At 47.1% G+C, this 19603-nt stretch overlaps 1 protein-coding gene across 2 annotated transcripts in view; it reads left to right on the forward strand.

Annotated features, from left to right (window-relative positions):
• The window catches only part of VSIG10L (V-set and immunoglobulin domain containing 10 like), a 35196-nt gene extending 18891 nt beyond the window's left edge, over positions 1-16305 (forward strand). The window contains exons 5-11 of one of the 2 annotated variants that reach the window (XM_035121052.3): positions 1813-2070; positions 3664-3939; positions 5519-5806; positions 9301-9423; positions 10875-10936; positions 11840-11971; positions 14692-16305. In XM_035121052.3, the coding sequence (XP_034976943.3) occupies positions 1813-2070; positions 3664-3939; positions 5519-5806; positions 9301-9423; positions 10875-10936; positions 11840-11971; positions 14692-14775 (1223 nt within the window). In that variant the 3' untranslated portion in view covers positions 14776-16305. The remainder of the gene's footprint in view (positions 1-1812; positions 2071-3663; positions 3940-5518; positions 5807-9300; positions 9424-10874; positions 10937-11839; positions 11972-14691) is intronic. The other variant, XM_088672578.1, reaches the window with a different exon arrangement.
• The last annotated feature ends 3298 nt before the right edge of the window (positions 16306-19603 follow it).

A 19603-nucleotide genomic window follows, 5' to 3' on the forward strand; every position in this document is an offset into this window, starting at 1 on the left:
CTGCTGCTGCTTGTGCTACTCCCTCAAGCGCTCTGCGGTGGTGACGGACGAGGAGCCACTCCTTGACTCTGAGGCAGTGGCTGAGGACGGGCCACCACTGCCTCCTCCTCCTCCTCCTCTCCCTCGGCCATGGGAGTTCCCTCAGCTGCCGCCCGCTGAGCCCCTGTCATTGTCGTCTGAGGAAGCAGCAGGAGCGGCGGTGGCAGAAGCGGCTCCCGGGGGCCTCTTCCACATCAACGGTACCCGCCCCCCCACTACCACTCCCCAGGGCACAGGCAGTGGCATGACAACTGCCTCCTGCTCCTTGGGCCCTTGAGCCACTGGGCAGCAGCGAGAGTGCCAGCAGCGGGCTGTCGTTGTCAGGCAGTGGAGGAGGAGGAGGTGCCTTGCAAGTCAGTGCGGGGTTCCGGCGGCCTGGTCAGCTGTGCCATGTCCACCATATTGGTGGCGTCTTCTGTGGGTGGCAGCTCCCGGGGCTATGAGGTGGTCCACGAGTTGGGCCCCGAGTTCTAAATTCTGGAAAAGGGAGAGGGCACCGGAGGGATCTTTGCACCACAGTGCCGGATATGCTTAAGACGGCCCTGGGCCCTCTGCTCGGTTCCCTGTAACTTCACTTCTCGCAGTGAAGGAACCGCCAGAAGGCCCTCGAAGCTGGACCTCAGTGCCCTGGCTGAGCAGTGGGATGAAGACGATCCTTTCCCCACCCTTAATGGTTATTCAACATTCTGTGATCACAGAGCATGCTCAGCCCCGTTGTGTCGGGTGCGCACCTCATTTAGGATTTGTTTTTTAAATGTAGTTCTGCAAACCTTGGGTTCCCCCCAAGCCTGTTGATACTTCGCTCTTGTGTGTGGGTGCCACTACCTAAGCAACATTACTCAGAGCTTCACCATCAGGAGTAAATGAGACTAGTTTCCCTCTCAAGGCCTTCCCCAAAGAACCCTAGGAATTATAATTTGGTGAGGTGCTAGGTTTCCATTGTAGAGTTCCCCAGCCTTACTAAAGAGCCCAGATTTCACCAGAAGTAGAATGACTATTAAACCAGTGGAAGTCTGGTGTAGAGAGATGCATTTTCCTCTACAGCAGAAGTAGCTGCCGTGACAACTTCCATCATCTCTGACCATTGCCCATATTGGGGCTGATGGGAAATGAAGTCTAAAACATCTGGAGGGCTTATACTTTGCTCTACGTCTGCACGAAATCTTCCTTTGCTTTTGATCTAGCTTCTGTTGAACTAAATTCACTGCCTTTGCCTTTTAGGCAGGCATCTTTCATGCTTAGGTTTTTGTTTTTGTTTTAACCTCAGTTATTATTAACACAAGCGTACCCTGCTATGTGACCCAGTTTGATGTTTTCTCCTCCCTTTAATGTGTTTTATCTCAGATTTTATTATTATTATTATGAAGTTACGTTGATTTTGTTACGCATTCTGCTTTGAGAAGGTTTCTTCTGCTTCTTGATTTAGGGGCTTGGCCTCTCCTAGAAACCCCTGGCAGCCATTTTATGAAATGCCACATACCCCATAGCAGCCATTTTGTGACTGGCGCCCGGCACACTTTCTCAAAATTCCAAATGTGCCCACTTGCGCAGCAAACTTGGCAAGCCCTGGCTAAAATTACCTAACCAGGCCACCTCTTTCCCCTCACCTTGCCCTATCTCCCCCTTAGCAAGAGCTAGTTCTGATAGCCGCATGCGTGAAACTATGTTGTTTGAAGATCTTTTTTCCTTGTTATGAAATATTCTGTCTCTCTGAATCCAGCCAATCTGATTTGTGTGTACGGTTGAGTTATTGCTTTCTTTCTCCCCTCTTAGAACGGCCCTTTGGATCCCCCCGTTGCTCTGTGGCCTCAGCAGACAATGGTACCGCTTTGCTTTTCATTTGTTCCTGGCCTGGTGGCTCCCCTACCCCGCATCTGACCTTCCGGGGGCTCCCAGGACACAAGGAGGAGGTCAGCACCTCCAACTTGCAGCGATTGCTGGTCTCTCCCTTCCCAGCTGAGCTCAGTGGCACCAAAGTCACCTGTCTTGGACGCCATATGACTGAGCAGGGCAACTGCAGCTTGATTCCAGGTGAGACTAGCAACTGCTAAACTGGTTACCAGAATCCTCCGCAAGGAGGAACCGGAAGGCAGGATATGGGTTCTGGTTCTGGTGTAGTATTGTGGTGTAGCCGTCAGGGTGTTGGACTAGGACCTGGCAGACCAGGGTTCAAATTTCTATTGGGCCATGGAGCACACAGGGTGCCCTTGAGACAATCGTGGTCTCTCAGTATGACCTACCTCATAGGGTACCTGTGAGGATAAAATGGGGACGGAGGGATCATGTATGTTGCTTTGAGCTCCTTGGAGGGAAAGGTGGGCTGTAAATGTTAACAATTAATAAGTGAGCTGTTACCAGCAAATGATGGGGTGCTTGGTGCGTGGTTTAGGGGTGTATGTCCCCATTAAGAGAGCTTAGCTAGTTAGAACCAGTGAGATGCAATGGGCAGAGTTTTACAGCTGGTTAGAAAGAGAGATGCTCAGTTGCTGATCTTTGTCCCAGCCACTGTCTCTCATCCTAACCTTCCTTTGTGAGGATAAAATGGAGTAACCCCAATATTTGTTGTCTCCAAATCCTTGGAGGAAGAAGATACAAATGTTATGAACAATACTAAAAAGGGGCACTGAAACTGAAAAGAACAAACTCCTTGTATTAGGCAAAACGGACATTACGAATCCAACTTGTTATAGGTTTGGGGGGTCAGTTTGGATGATATCCAAGGGTTCCTTCCAGACCCGTGATTCTGCATGAAGGTGGCTTAGAATCTAGTAGATGAAGCTGCTGAAACAGCCAGACCAATTTCTTTGTAAGATTAGTCTTAAGTCAGTCAAGTACTTCCATCGACATGTCCAAAGAAGTTGCCCTGTTACCATGGAGACAAATGGATAAGCCTTTCCCCACCTCATTGGGCTGGAGCCCCATCACCCTAGGATGTAGAACAATAGGCCAAAGGCATGAGAGAGATTTTGGCTAATGCGAAAACCTCAGACACGGTGGCTTCGGGCTCTCCCAGGAAACCCAGTTGAGAAGCAAGATCTGTTGGAGCACCTCCATCCTACACTCAGGCTGCATATATGTGTAAATAAAGCTAGTTACAGGTAGGTAGCCGTGTTGGTCTGACGCAAAATAAAAAAAAAATGTTTTAAATAAAGCTAGATATCCTAAAGACATTGCAGTCTGGGAATACTCTGAAGACACCACAGTCCGATGAGGATGTGACTAACGTATGGAGCTGCATTATGCTGGCACATCAAGCTGACTGTTGTCTATGCTGACTAGTAGCAGCTCTCCACGGGGTCTCTCTTCAGAAAGGGATTATCTCCCAGCCCTGCCTGGAGATACCAGGGATTGGAGCTGGGCTCTTCTGCATGCAGAGCAGATGCCCTGCCACTGAGCTTTGCCTCGTCTTTGATTTTCAGAAAGTTTTGTTTACCAGCATAACAGACTTCCCTCCCCTTTGGGGCTATCTGTTTAGCCCTTTTTTAAAGTGCTGGCTGTGTTTAAAAACCCTTTCAGATGTTTTAACTTTGTATGGATACATGTATCTTTTTCTGACTGACGGTCAAATAAAAAGGATGGTGATGATGATGATGATGACTCCCCCCCCCCAATCTTCCACCACAGAAGCTCCCTCAGGAGTTTTTCTCTCATTCCGGATGTACAGCGGCACCGAAGAGTCCGTTACCATGGAACTGCATTGCCAAGGCACCTTCAACCCTGTGGAGATTGACTGGTTTCGGGACAAGGGGTCTCCCATTCCTGTTGGAGGCCGTTACCACCTGAGCCCCGGACGAACGCAGCTCACCATCTGGAACTTCACTTCCCCAGATGACCTGGGCGATTACAGTGCCACCTGCTACAATCCGCTGGGATCCCAACATTCGAACCTCACCATCCTCGGTGAGAGATCCTTCCACCACCCCTGAAGTCCGTACAAGACCTGTTTTCTATATCTATTTCTTTTCATGGGTTCCTAACACCAGCCTTTTGCTCTCTGCTGTTCCTGGCAGTGAAGTGCGAGAAGCTGGAATGTGTGCATGGGGACACCATTTTGAATGGGGGCATGGATGCTCACTTTTCAAGACAAAGCAAGATTTGGGAGAGAAAACAAGCAATATGTCTTTTTAACCCACCCACGTCCAGCCTGAGGGAGGGGCTGTATTGGGTGGCAGGGCAGTTCTTGGCTTGAGGAGTGATTTGGGTAGAGCCAGTGTGGTGTAGTGGTTAGAGTGTGGGACTAGGATCTCAGAGACACGGGTTCAAATCCCCACCCAGCCATAGCCGTATTTTTTAAATCCAATAGCAGCTTTGAGGAGAGGGGAGTGATGTATTTTCCTAGTTTCCTGGAGTAAGAGCCATTAAACTCAGTGGAACTTATTTTGATGAGATGTACTGTTGGACCTGGGACACAGGTGGCGCTGTGGGTTAAACCACTGAGCCTAGGGCTTGCCAATCAGAAGGTCGGCGGTTCGAATCCCTGCGACGGGGTGAGCTCCCGTTGCTTGGTCCCAACTCCTGCCAACCTAGCAGTTTGAAAGCATGTCAGCGCAAGTAGATAAATAGGAAACGCTCCGGCGGGAAGGTAAACAGCGTTTCTCGTTCGCCACAAAGTGGCTTTGTCATGCTGGCCACATGACCCGGAAGCTCTGCCTCGGCCAGTAAAGTGAGATGAGTGCCGCAACCCCAGAGTCGTCCGTGTCTGGACCTAATGGTCGGGGTCCCTTTACCTTTACCTTTACTGTTGGACCAGAAAATGAACATCTCTCTGTGTGTGCATGTGTTGGGCATTCATATTACTACTTCTCCAGTTATTATCAGACCCTAGCCACCTAAGAAACTTTAAAATGAAATTTTAAAATTGGGAAATCTGTTCACTGATAAGACTATAGCAAAGATGCAGAACCTTTGTCCCTCCAGATATTTCTGGGCTGCAGATCCCATCATCCTCAGATGTTTGTCATGCTGGGTAGGTGATGCTGCCTGATGAGAGTTGGAGTCCAACAACATCTGGAGGGCCATGTCCTCAGAACATAGGAAGCTGCCTTACATTGAGTCAGACCGTTGACCCCTCTAGCTCAATATTGTCAACACTCGTCCAGGTTTTCAGGCAGAGGCCTCTCCCAGCTCTCTGAGACCTTCTGCCTGCATTGAGAGCCAGTGTGGTGTAGTGGTTAAAAGCGGTAGACTTGTAATCTGGGGAACCGGGTTCGCGTCTCCGCTCCTCTACATGCAGCTGCTGGGTGACCTTGGGCTAGTCACACTTCTTTGAGGTCTCTCAGCCCCACTCACCTCACAGAGTGTTTGTTGTGGGGGGGGAAGGGAAAGGAGATTGTGAGCCGCTTTGAGACTCCTTTGGGTAGTGATAAAGTGGGATATCAAATCCAAACTCTTCTTCTTCATCATCACATCTGTTTTGGTCCTGTGCAGCAGGATTGTACCTGTTGGACTGCGCCCTCAATGAGTTACCCTCTCTTGGCAGGTCCTTCGATTGCGGACTGGACTCTCTCTCACGGACCTCATCCTGGTTCTGCCTACCTGGCCTGGACCGTTCCAAATGGATCTGCAGTGACTAGCTTCTGGATCCAGATGCAGGGTCCTCAGCAGCACCGTTCTGCTGAGGAATGGAAGACGGTGCAAGTCTTAGGAGCCAACAACCGATCCACCACTGTTATAGGATTGGAGCCCCGATCTCCATACTCCTTCCAGGTTGTGCCTCGTTTGGGATCCCAAGCCGGGAATGCCTCTGTTGTTTACATCCTTCAACCAGGTGTGTGTTCCTGATTTTAGGAGACACATGGAACAGGGTGGTTTGAGGATGGGGATAGCATTGCAGATAAGTCTAGAAAAAATGACTGGGCCACAACAAAATTTGCTAGCCTATATTATTCTCTCTCTCTCTCTCTCTCTCTCTCTCTCTCTCTCTCTCTCTCTCACACACACACACACACACACACACACACACACACACACACACACAAAAATATAAGCTGCTCATACTGAAGTAAAAGAACTTGCATGCATCTAAAGCAGCTTTATACTACAGTCGTACCTTGGAAGTCGAACGGAATCTGTTCTGGAAGTCCGTTCGACTTCCAAAACGTTTGGAAACCAAAGCGTGACTTCTGATTCACTGCAGGTAGCTCCTGCAGCCAATCGGAAGCCGCAAAAGCCCCATCGGACGTTTGGCTTCCAAAAATAGTTCGCAAACGAGAACAGTCGCTTCCGGGTTTGTGGCGTTCGGGAACTAAACTGTTTGAAAACCAAGGTATGACTATACTTTAAACAGACATGGTTTCCCAAGGAATCCTGGGAACTGTAGCCTGTCAAGGGTGTAGTTTCTAGATTTCTATTTCCTTCACAGAGCTACAATTCTCAGAGTTCCCTGGGGAAAGGGATTGATTGTTAAAACCACTCTGGGAATAGTAAAGGGAACAGGGGTCTCCTATTCTCAGCACCCTCAACAAACTACAGTTCCCAGGATTCTTCAGGGAAAGCCATGGCTGTTTGAAGTGGCACAATCTTGCTTTAAATGTACTGCGCAGACGGGGCCTCTAAGTTTAGTCAAACTTCTCAGGCTGCTGATGTTTACATGCAGCTCGGTTGTATTCCTTCACAGGGACTTAAAGAGGGTGACAGTAAGATTTATTTCCAAATCTGCACGATGCCCATTCCTCCCAATGGGCCTTCCATGGCATTCATTTCAACAAATGGCCACATTTTCATGGAACATTTGTATAGCACTAACCCCCATGTGGCCCCCAACCTGTGGAGGAAGAGAATTGGGGCTAAAAGGGCAAGGGAAAATGTCGCTGCGTGGTGGCAACATTGCAAGCAAGCATGAAATGTCAGACTCTGCACCGTTTCTGTAGCTCACATGGTAGGGGAGTGAAGGCAGGAACCTTAACTGACGATATCCATTAGGGCTGTGCATCTTGTCTGGAGAAATCACGGATCATGAACCCAATTGAGCCAATTCAGGTCCAATTTAACACCTGAGCTTTTAATTAGGGGCAGTGCAAGGCTCCCACTTTGTCTCAGGACTGAGATCGGTGTGGGTCAGATCAGGGGTGCAGAATCAGAGTTGCCTTGCACAGCCCTAACAGTCATGCTTTTTGATGCATACATGCATTTTCTGAGCGTTTTCATTCTCTGTTTAAAGTAAATGCACTTTTTAATCATCACCCGAAAGAGTGGGAAATTCTCTTCTGATTTGCACAGGTTCCTTGGCTTGGTTGCCTGAAGGCAATTCTTTACTCACCACAGGCGACCAGGCCAATGGCCATTATGAGGCAGGTTTGAGGGGGGAAAGGAAAAGAGTCGTGTTTTATGGGACTGAATGGACACAAAAGGCGGCGAGAGTGCTTTAAATGGCTTAAAATAGTTTAGCGCCAGTACTAAGCGTTCACACCTACTGCTTTTTAAAAAGCACTTTGCAGCCATTTAAAATGCTTTGCCATAATTGTTAAAAATGAAAATCTTTAACGAAAAGTAAAATAAAGCAGAGGTTCACCAAATGTTCTCCTGCTTTAATCATGGGGTTATAAAAGCACTGCTTTCAGAGTCAGGCATATCCCCCCCCCCAATGCTCCTAAATTATATGGCCACTACTGACCTTTCCCCCTATCCTGTTTGCTATTATTGTTTCCCCAATGTGCTTCTGATTTTGGACTTTTTCTGTAATACTTGGTCTCCTTCCTGCGAATAGTCACATGGGTGATCCCAGCCAGCTGGGGATTTTGTAGTGAATAGGATATATTTGATTATTTGTTGACGTCAGTGAGGGCAAATTAAGTCAATTGAGAAGGAGGTGGATGCTCCCTGAGAACAGTGGTATGAACAAAACCAGGCACTTGTGATAATTAATGGTATGGCATCATAACAACATAGCCAGTCAGATCTGGCTCTGTGGCAATGTCACTAAGGTCAAAAAAGCCAGTTCCAAGTGAGGGCAATGATTACCCCCCCAAAAAAAAATCCTTTCAAATTATTTCACAGCAAACTCTGAAAAGTTGCAAAGGTGTCATGAAAAATGTCAAACCTAGATCACATTTACATTACCCCTTGTCCTTTTCAGAACCTAACCCTTTTCAGATCTGGGGCCCTTCTTTAGTCCAAATATGCATTTTGCAAACCCAGATCTCTACTTTTAACAATATATCTATGATGCTGTTAAAACTGAACAGTGGGGCCCAGCTCATTACCTGTGTGCTAGAAAACCCAATTTCTGTGTTCAGAGTTAAGCATGATTGCAGAAATCTCTTAAGTTCTGTGCATTTTGTGTTATTTCACATGGTTTAGATGTTGTTTTATTGTTTAACAAGCCAGGGCAAACGCCATGAGGTCTAGAAACTTGTTTCTTCTTTTCAAAAGAAAGCTACTCTTTCCTGAATGTTAAATTCCACTCCATGCGTAGCAGTACAAAAACTTGTTATGTGAATGCACTGATCCTTCACAGCGAGCCCTTTGCAGGTCCACCGGCCTCACCATGCTTTTGCCTCTGACAGAAGAGTTTTGCCTCCTTGGACAACAGGACATGTCCTGGGTCGTGTGGCCTTCGTGGCTCTTTGTGCAACATTTCCTATTCATGCCACTTAATATGTGCCTATCCTCCCTTTAAGGTCCTGCAGAGTGTTCTGATGGTCCACAACAGGGAAGGGCAACCTGTAACCCTCAAGTGGTGTAATGGTTGGAGTGTTGGACTAGGACCTGGGAGGCCAGGGTTTGAATCCCCACTCAGCCATGAAGCTCACTGGGTGACCTTGGGCTACGTCACCGCCTCTCAGTCAAACCTACCTCACAGGGTTGTAGTGAGGATGAAACGGGGAGGAAGAGAACCATGTACTGTACATTGCCTTGAGCTCCTTGGGAGAAAAGGTGGTGTTTATGTATGTAATAAGCACACGACACACAAATATACAGATGCTGTTGAACTCCAGCTCCCATCGTCGCTGACAATTGTACGTGCTGACTGCAGATGATGGGTGCTGGAGTTCAGGTTTCTCACCGTGAGCTTACAGTTTCAAGGAAACCATCTGATGAGGATCAGATTCCTGGCTTTAAAAAACTTTTCTGGCTCTAGAATCCTTGATGGATAGGATCTAAAATAAGAAGCGAGGGTCTAAATTTCTGAGCCTTGGAAATTCCTCAGTCTTGCAAGACAAATATGTGAAGCTCAAGAGCTCCTCTGTGGACTGTGTTTGGACAAACCTGAGGACCCCTGTGTTTCTAATCCTGATTTACCCTCCTTCCTCTGTGTCACAGATTCGGGTCTGAGTGCAGGCGCCATTGCTGGAATAGTGATTGGCTCCATCTTTGGGGCACTTCTGATCCTCGCTCTCCTGTTCTTGTTGATCTGCTTGATCTGGCCAATCTGCCTTCGGAAAGGTGGGCTGAACCACGAGCGAGCGAAACACAAACTAACTGAATTGCTGATCTTTACTGATTGGGCGGGAAGCATCACATGGCATATGGGTGTGATCAGCTGACCTCCCTTCAGCCAGTTAAACAACAAGCATGGAAAGTCAGGCTCAAGAAATAGAATAACTATGTTAGTTTTAAACCACAGTTGCCCAACCCGGTGCCCTCCTGCTGTTGTGAACTGCATTTCTTATAGGCTTGGGGATGATTAGAGTTCTCAAAATCCAGAACGTTTGGAGGACGTCAGATGGGATTTTATTCTGTGAACCGCCCTGAGACCTCCAGGTATAGGGAGGTATATAAATTCAAACAACAACAACGGCTGCTTTTAAGTTGATTGTGTAAATATAGGATAGAGAAATAGACACCCACCAGTTTCATTTCTCTAGTCCTGCCAAAAAACTATTTGAAAAATCTGGAAATCAGATGCAGTCTTAAGGACTAGAAACTTGGATGGAAATGGAGACTCTCGGGGTTCTTAAGTCTGTGTTCCCTGGGCCAGCTTCTGGATTTGACTTTGCCCATGAGATATATTGCCCATCATATATATATTTGGCATTATTTTGACCAAATGCGGGCAGTATCTGATACTACCTAACTGATACCTAACTCACCAATCCCTCTATTTCCAATGTTCAGGCATGTTTTTTGCTCACACAGCTAAAGCAGAACATCCTACACACACTAGAGGGAGATTTGGAGGAGCTCTGAGATTTGCAGAACAACACATCTTTGTTGGGTGGCGGTGGTGGGAAGATTGAGCATGTTCAGTGGCCACAGAATGCCACACATCTCTTGAGGGTGAGAAAGGGAACAGAATAGGGGAGCAACGTAGTGTCTCCAGATATTGCTGAACTCCAGCTGTCATCAGCTGCAGCTAGCATGTCCAATGGTCAAGAATTATGAGAGTCATAGTTTGGCAATATCTGGAGGGTGCAACATTAACTACCCTTGCATGGGACTGTCCTGGAGGAGGGGGTAGCATGTCTGCCTGTAACAGCAATCGGGAAGATTCCATGCTGCAACATTTTGTTGCAGATCCCACTTGTACTGATACTTATAAGCCAGGAGGGGAAAACAATCCTCTAGCCCAGGCATCTCCAAACTGTGGCCCTCCAGATGTTTTGGCCTACAACTCCCATGATCCCTAGCTAACAGGACCAGTGGTCGGGGAAGATGGGAATTGTAGTCCAAAACATCTGGAGCGCCGAAGTGTGGAGATGCCTGCTCTAGCCCTTGTGCTGAGCTGGTCACAGTCAAAGAGGATAGGCCAATCAGGAGTTGGCTGTGCTCACAACTAGCCAGAAGGTTTCAGTTCTGGTTCAGCATTCCAGGGGATATTTCTTTGGGAACTGAGAGACAGCCAATCTCACCGTCAGTGCAAAGCTGTAGTGACATCGTTCTTTCACTCCTTGCAGCAAATGAGAAGAAAGTTCCCCCAATGCCACCTGAGAACAGACAACACTACCTGTCACGTCAGGTAAGATCAAATGAGATGCAAGTATAATAGGGGTGTGTGAGAGAGAGAGAGGGAGAGAGAGAGAGAGGCCATTGTGTGCTGTGTTGATCAGTTGCAAAACTCACTTCTAACCAGGTGTTATCAGTAATGTGCACAGGTGTTTTGTAGCTAAGAACAATTAATTGTTTTTAGCTGCTGATGTGTATTACTTCAAAATGTTATAAAGCACCCCTGCTGCTGTTGGGGAGCCTTTCTCTTGTTCATTCTGCTGCCTGGGACCCCAACATCTGCTTTTAGGTTCTGTTTTGATGACAACACTGTCTAAAGGACCACTTCCTCTCACTTGTAGCTGCTCAACTTTTGAGATTCACCTTGGGTGAGAGGAGCTTCTTGGAGGGGGAGGCACTTGGTGAGGCAAGGCAGAGAAAGGGCCTTCTTAGTGGTGGCACCTCTTATTTGAAACAGCCTCCCCAAACAGATCCGACGACATTTAGGTGACAGCTTAAAACTTATCGTCTGAGCACAGGTTTCGAATGATTGGTAATTTTCTGTTTTATGGATACACTGTGTTCCCACTCTGGATTTTTGGAGTGGTGGATCGGTGCTGTTTAAAATGATTATTGCTACCGGGTTTTTTGTCTGTTATTAGTGTTTTTGAGTCTTTAATGTTATGGCAATTTACATGTGTCACACTGTGCCTGGGTAGGCAAGTGACTAATAAAAACCACAAACAAATAAACCAACCTGATGCCCTCCAGACAATGCCATGCTATAACTCCCACCAGTCCCAGCTAGCATAGCCAGTTGTCAGGGATGATAGTTCAGCAACATCCAGAGGTTACCATGTTGGCTAATACTGAAACAAATCATCGGCAATTTTTCTCTGTATGTGTGTCCCTATTCAATATCGCTCCATCTTTCCAGTTCCCAAATGGCAACAAGCGAGAGTCGAACGACCCCTCTTGGGGGAACCCTCGCTGGTCATCAGGAGACTCTGACATCTATGCCATTACCTATGAGGAACACCTACGCAAATATGGTGGCCCTGGCACTTTGGTAAGTACTGTGGGAAACACACTGTTAAGTTGTGGCAGATGGGGCCAACCATAACAAGGCCATCCCTGTTCTACTGCTTCTGCAGAGCCACCTGGTGTTCTACTGGGGAATCAGACCAGCATTAACCATTAACTAGTGCTTTCCCCTACAGAGCTCCTCCCAATCTCATCCCCTATTTATTACCTATTCTCTGCACAAAGATGCCCTCTCATGTCCTTCTGCTGGCATGGATTTTTGATTGACTGGCACAAGTAACTGCTACCCAAAGTCCTACTGCTTCAGGGTAAAAGCTGAGTGCACATGTTTAGCCCAGCCTGGGCTCCTGGGGAGCTTTAAAGGGTCAAAGAACCATTGTTTGCAAACTCCACATAGGCTGGGCTGAGTCACAAATTGTGAAACTCCAGGTCAAATACAGATTGCATTGTGGCCTGTTCTTTGCAGTCTCAGCCAGGGAGCAGAAACAGGATGTTTATGGAAGCAATAGTGACATACGATTGATACGCAGCAGGGGTGGCTGTGCTCACCTGGGTGTGGGCGACAACTTGCCTAGGTGTGGTGGTGATGCAAAGTAACATTTTAGCAAGCATGATAAGGCCGGACAACATGTGATGTGAATCATGTGGTCTTTGCCCTCCAGCACAGTTCTTCTTCCAGAAATGTGTGCATGTGTGCTGTGATCTGTCCCAGGGGTTAGCCTTTTGTTCTGTGTTGCTGTCCCAAACCACATCATGGGGGCTCATGCTTGCCATTTGAAAGGTGTGGGAAAGTTCCCATTTACTCTGATTGGAGTGTCGTCGTCCCCCCCCCCCCTTTGTGGGAATTGCAGGAATGAGGATCCAGATCTGGATCAGGATACCAGCAAGGGGGAAAGAGTCCTAAACTGTATCGATTATTCTCCCTGCCAACTTTATTTATTTATTTATTCATACATTTATTAAAATGTTTATAAGCTGCCCTTTCTCCCAAAATGGATTTCAGGACCGCATGCGAAGAAATTTAAAATTACAAAACATATTATGAAAAGAAAAACCAGCACTGCAATAAAATTAAGAGTTATACAGCTATTCAACCAGCTTTAGGAAATGCCACAAATCTGAAATTGCTTGGTGAAATAAAAAGGGTTTTAACGTGACACTGAAAGGACCACAGCAGCGAGGGGTGGAGAAAGAGCAGGGTGCCACCAACCCTTTGGGGCCCATGGGGACATTTGAAAATTGGGGAAACTGTTGTGGGGATCATGTGTACCCCACAACTCTTCCCTCCCAGGATATAACCTGCCCCCAATTCCCTGCTCTCTGCAACACACTTAGGCTTGGAATAATGGCTAAAGGTTTTTTTTCCTCCAGCCTAATTTCAGAAAGGGGAGATGGGGCCATGTAGCTGCCAATAAATGGCTCTGTAGGGCCATATGTACCTGGTTGGCAGCCCTTGGAATTACAGGGTTGGTATCAGACACACTGTTCTTCCCCCAACAAGGCATTCCACAGGCAGGGTGCCATCACAGAGAAGGGCCTCTCTTAGGCATCCATAATATACATCTTTGTCTAAGAAGGTTCATGGGAAAAGAACCTCTACTGGCAGAGGAGCTTGGGAAGCTGCCTTGGAAAATAACTCCAGGGGATCCTGACGCTTTTCAGCCTACACCCCCAATTATTCTCTGGCTTGCATAAAAATCTGAGCCAGGGAAGAACTCCCAGCTCCCTTTGTCATAGGAACACAGGAAGCTGGCTTGTACTGGATCACACCAATGATGTCTCTAGCTCAGTGCTGTCTAGATCAGGCATCCACAAACTTCGGCCCTCCAGATGTTTTGGACTACAATTTCCATCTTCCCCGACCACTGGTCCTGCTAGCTAGGGATCATGGGAGTTGTAGGCCAAAACATCTGGAGGGCCGAAGTTTGGGGATGCCTGGTCTAGATTGACTGGCAGTGGCTCTCCAGAATTGAGGCAGAGGACTTTCTAGCCTTACTTGGAGATGCTGGGGATTGATCTCAGGTCCTTCTGCATACAAAGCAGGTGCTCTGCCACTGAGCTATGGCCCTTCTTCCAAGAGTGTATCAGAGCACAGGCATGTTGGTATGGGAGAAAGCATTCCTTCAGGTGCATGGGAAACATGCACACCCCAAGCCATTTTGAATTGGGCTCAGTAGCAAAAAGAGATCCAGTGTCGTTCCTTTAGAACTGATATAAACATGGTTCCATCACGGTCAAACAGCAGGTATTGTGGTGGCTGGTTTCTGTGCTAGTTTCCAAGCCATTTTCAAGGGCAGTCCCACATATAATGCATTGCAGAGTTCCAACCCTGCAAGTCATGGAACACCCTGGCTATGGATTTTCCAAAGCTCCCCGAGAAATGTTGCCAGCCTTGCAAAAAACTATTTGAGCTTCCCTTCAAAATGGCCCAGTGGCTCTGAAGGAAGGTGGACCCACCCCACCCAAATTTGATGTGAACAATGCTTTAGGCCAGGGGTGCCCAAACTTTTTTCAAAGAGGGCCAGATTTGATTAAGTGAACCTGCGTGAGGGCTGACCAAATTTGTTGAGCTTATTTTAGGATTGAAGTTGCTGAGCTTTTTAAAGGATTTCACCCCAGGACATATACTGCCACAGGGGCCAGATTAAATTGACCGGCAGGCTGGATTAGGCCACTGAAATGGACTTTGGACATGCCTGCTTTAGGCCAGTTTTCTGACCTCTTCTCTCTCACATTTCTCTCTAGCCCATCAGCACCACGGACAGCAGCTCCTCCTTCCAACCTATACAACCTTGCACCAAGAATGTGCGCAGCGCTACTCAAGTCTGAAGGTCCATCTTGGGCTGAAGAGGAAGCTTCAGACCAAGCACAGTCTTCAGTATGGGACCCAGGCCAGCGAAAATGGAGCCATGCTGTCGTCTTGTGGGGCTTGACTGTGGGGTGTATGGAATCCAATGTTTTTGAATTGGAGCTTTGGTTTCTTGGCTTAATGACGAGAGGTGAACATGCTGTGCGGGATCTAGGGGTCTCAGGCAGCAACTTAGCCAACCCAGTTAAGGGGAGCCCAGAACCCAGAAGGATACATTGTGTGTAGATTAATTCTGATGAAATATTTCTAGGATTCTGAGTCTTCCATTGTGGCCACAGAAGGGATCTCTTGCAATGGAGCTGGTTACAGAACACCTTGAGGTGCTGGGAAGAATCAAAAGGCTATCCGGAGGGTTAGGTGCTGGAGGGATAATACATTACCAAGAGCTCTAAGTTCAACCTTGCAGCAGAGGATAGTGTGAAGGAAAGCAATATGGGAAAGTGCCTTATATTGAGTCAAACCATTGGTCTAGTATTTTCTGCACAGACCGACAGCAGCTCTCCAGGATTTCAGGCATGGTTCTCTCCCAGCCCTACCTGGAGATTGAACTTGGGACTTTCTGCATGTAAAGAAGATGCTCTGCCACTGAGCCACAGCCCTTCCTGGAACACTGATGCTGTACAAGAAGTGTGAATTGGAAGGAGGGAGGAAAGTTCTTCGTTGGCAGAGTAAAAACGTGCCTTTTACAAAACCACACCAGTGCATATACTTTTTTACGCTGCAATGTAGCCTTTGCCAAAATTCCTCTTTGTGTTATCAAATGACTGGAGCCACGTCTGATACTGATTTTCGGAATCTTCCCTGGACCTTCTGTTTTGAACGTATTCGAAACCGGTGGAGTTTCCTACTTGAGTTTAGAAGTCCAGATTTGAAAAAAAAGAAAAAAAGTGATACTTTTAAGCTTAGGAAGAAGGTGCAGCTGTCTGATTTGAATGGGACTGCTGAGAAACTGGAAGAAGTGCTTCCCAATATTGACTGGTGGGAGATAATGGGATGCCCTGGTCTTCTCTAGGGGTGGTATGGAGAGGGATTTCCGATGCTGAACTATTTTGGAAAAGTGAACCTCGGAACCTGCTCCCACAAGCTGGCTACCAACCTCCTGGATGATTTTAAAAGAATGATGAATGATAACTATCCCCATTCTGTATGTGGCATGAGTAAGCTGGCCAGAAATGTAGATGTCCCTGAACGAATAACTATAAAAATAGCTACTGGCAGCAATGGCTATGCTCTCCCTCCACTGTTGGATGATGTGCCTTTGAAACCCAGTTTCTGGGCATCATGAGGGGGGGGGGAGACTGTTCCTGTGCTCAGGTCCTGCTTACAGGCTTCCCAAAAGGCACCTGTGGTTGGCCACTTCAAGAAGAGTATCCCAGACTAGATGAGCCTTTGGCCTGATCCAGCAGGGCTCTTCTTATGATGCTTTATTCCAGCAGGTTTCCTAGTGGGGCCTTTTGTCCTACTTTACAGAATACAGTATTTTCCAAGAAGCATCTGTTGTGTGTTTCGTTTCCCCCCCGCATCCCATAAATAACTACAGAAATAAGCGGGTTATCCCTCTTCCTTCCTTCCTTTTTTTCTGAAGGAACTGGCATTTCTCTGTATGCATTCTTAGTACATTTAATTGGTTATAACGATCACCGTTCTGTATGCAGAATCAGTACGTTGGCCAGAAACACGGATCTCCCTAAAGAAATAATTATACATGGTCTGAAACGCCTTCCTTAAATAGCTGCTAGCGACGGTGGCGACGTTCTTCGCTGTTGGAAGCAGGATATGCCTTTGAAAACCAGCTGCTGGGAATCACAAGTGGGGAGAGTTGCATTTGCACTCAGGTGCTGCTTGCGGACTTTGCATAGGTGTTGGGTTGGCCACTGTGAGATGATTGTGCTGGGCTGGGTGGGCCTTTGGCCTGATTCAGCAAGGCCTTTCTGATGATCTGAAGGTGGGATATGCTGGCCGTGCTGGTCTCTGTTGTGTTACGAGTGTACTGTCCTCCCAGCATGGAAACGGGAAGCGGGGGCGGCATTTTATTAGTTCCCATCTCCATCCTGTCCAATGGACCTCTCCCATTCTTTTGTGTTCCATTTATGCCAATGCTAACTCAGCATGCTCACTCATTGATATCTGTGTGAGCATTTCAGCTATTTGACCTTTAGAAGACATCTGAAGGCAGCCCTGTTTGGGCTCTGAGCCCCTTCTGGCAGTTCCCTCACTGCGAGGTTAAGTGAAGCAGGCAGAGGGCCTTCTTGGCAGTGGCTCCCTCTCTCCGAAATGGGGTGCGCACCCGACACAACTCAATGGGGCTGAGCATGCTCTGTGACCACAGGAAGTTGCATAAACATTAAAGGTGGGAGAAGGAGCGTCTTCACCCCATTGCTCAGCCAGTACACTAAGGTCCAGCTCTGAGGGCCTTTTGGCGGTTCCCTCACTGCGAGAAACGAAGTTACAGGGAACCAGGCAGAGGGCCTTCTCAGTAGTGGCACCCGCCATGTGGAACACCCTCCCATCAGATGTCAAGGAAATAAGCAACTATCTGACTTTTAGAAGACATCTGTATGGGGAAGCTTTTAACGGTTGATGTTTTACTGTGTTTTTAATATTTTGTTGGGAGCCACCCAGAGTGTCTGGAGCAACCCAGTCAAATGGGTGGCTTATTATTATTATTATTATTATTATTATTATTATTATTATTATTATTAGCAGAGGAGAAGGGTGTGGGGGGATTTTTAAAATATGCTTCACTTTCATTTTGCTTTCACAATGAGCTTGGAGGTTCTCCCCCTTCCTGGCCTGCAATTGTTAATAATGCTAATTTCTTCCTAAACGGAATAATTCATATGAATTATTCTGTTTAGGAAGAAAATTGGCATTGTTAAAAAACAACAACAACACTGCAGACACAGTAAGAGTACATAAAAATACAAACCCACAACCCTCCAGCTCATTGTGTAACACCAAAGTGGCAGATCAAATAAGCTTGCTGATGAGGTTTCATATTGTTGCTCTCCATAAACAAGCAAGTATTCCCCTTATGGCCAGAACAAAGGGGGCTGTATTAGTAAGAAAATTAAAACTGCGTTATATATTAACACAGTTTTAATTTTCTTAGTAATGCAACCCCCTTTGTGCTGGCATTAGAGAGAGTTCTTATTTGTTTCTGAACAGCAATATGGAGTGATTTTAATGAGTTTTTCCTCTACAGAAGGTTACTAAGGTGGGGTGACGGAGACACAATCTTGATAGGGAAAGGAGACAGCCCCCCAAACATGTATTAAAGGGACAGATATAGCATTTCCACTTATGGGCTAATTAAGTTTGTTTTTGAGGATGGTACTCTGAAGGCCAGATGGTGGCATTTTATTTTTATTTTTATTTTTTTGTTGTGAAGTTTTGCAACTTGGTGCAGCTGGCTTTATGCCTGCAATAGAGCACATGAAACATGTTTACAGGTGAGGAAGGAGGAAACAAGAGATCCAGCAACAGGTCCACTGGATATTGTTTGCTTCTGCACAGTGAGAACTGGCAATGAGAATTGAAGGGGAGTCACCCATGGGGATGTCATGGCACCATCCCTTTTAGGATGCAACGGGGAAGCCAGTCTGGCCCCAACCAACAGGCCCGAGAAGTAAGGATGCTTGAGGAACTCAACCTCTGCAAATCTCACCATGGACTGATGTGACCCACATATCATACTGTTGCAGGGCTGGAAGGAACCCTAAGCATCATCTGGTCCAACCCCCCCCCCCAGTAATTCAGGAATCACAGCTAATGCTGCAGGATTTAGTTTTCTGAGGTCTCGCTTTTGTTACTCAAGGTAACAAAGCTCAAGGGTGCTGCTCCAGATGGCAATAATGTGATAACTTGGAGAAGCATCACAGAACAACTGATAAAGTGAAATGATGTCCTAGTGGTCCAGTATAAATCAACCGTGGCTGCACCTGTGTTGCATCAATGACACCTGCCAAAAGAACCCCCGCCCCGCAGTCTGCAGGGCCCCCTTTGTTCCTTAGCTTTCTTTTGCAAGGATTCTCTTTCTTTGGCAGCGACAGGTAGCAGAGGGTGTGTTGAACCCACCGGCATAATAGCACATGGCTGTGGGCAACACCATACGTCCCCGGTTTGCGCCCCCCATCAATATTCACCTATATAGTTTGACTTCCTTCCCTTGCCTCTCCTCAGCCTCCCAGGGATGAGCTTTTGGTATTTAGCCCTGCTAATCTGTCTTGATGGCTGACTCCCTCCTGGCTCGTCAATCATTTTTGTTGCTTTTAAATGGGAGCCGTGATGAAAGCTAAATGAATAGCAGCGCAGTGATGGGCAATTGCTCTGATTGGAGGCTGCCCAAGGGAGGGCGGCGAGGGGAAGAAGAAGAAGAAGAAGAAGAAGAAGAAGAAGAAGAAGAAGAAGAAGAAGAAGAAGAAGAAGAAGAAGAAGAAGAAGAAGAAGAAGAAGAGGAAGAGGAAGAAGAGAGAAAATCAGTCAGCTTGGCGATGAGTTGAGGAAGGAGCTGCAAGGAGACTGATAGGCACCTTTGTGTTTCTGGGGGGACGGACCTGCAAGGAGGATGTTTTCACAACCGCAGCCAAGTCACAGTAATTTACAGTACTTGCAGCACACACAAAATAGAAACTCTCTGCTAAGATGAGATCTGGTTACATGTGCCCTATTCTGTGCAGATGGAGAACTTCTTACCTTCCAAGGGTGGTCAGTCTACAACCAGGCTATGAACCCTGTGGATCTCCAGGTGTTGCTGGACTACAGATCCCATCATCCTTGACTTTTGGC

Source organism: Zootoca vivipara, chromosome 6, assembly GCF_965207765.1.
Source record: "Zootoca vivipara chromosome 6, rZooViv2.hap1.1, whole genome shotgun sequence".
NCBI lineage: Eukaryota > Metazoa > Chordata > Lepidosauria > Squamata > Lacertidae > Zootoca > Zootoca vivipara.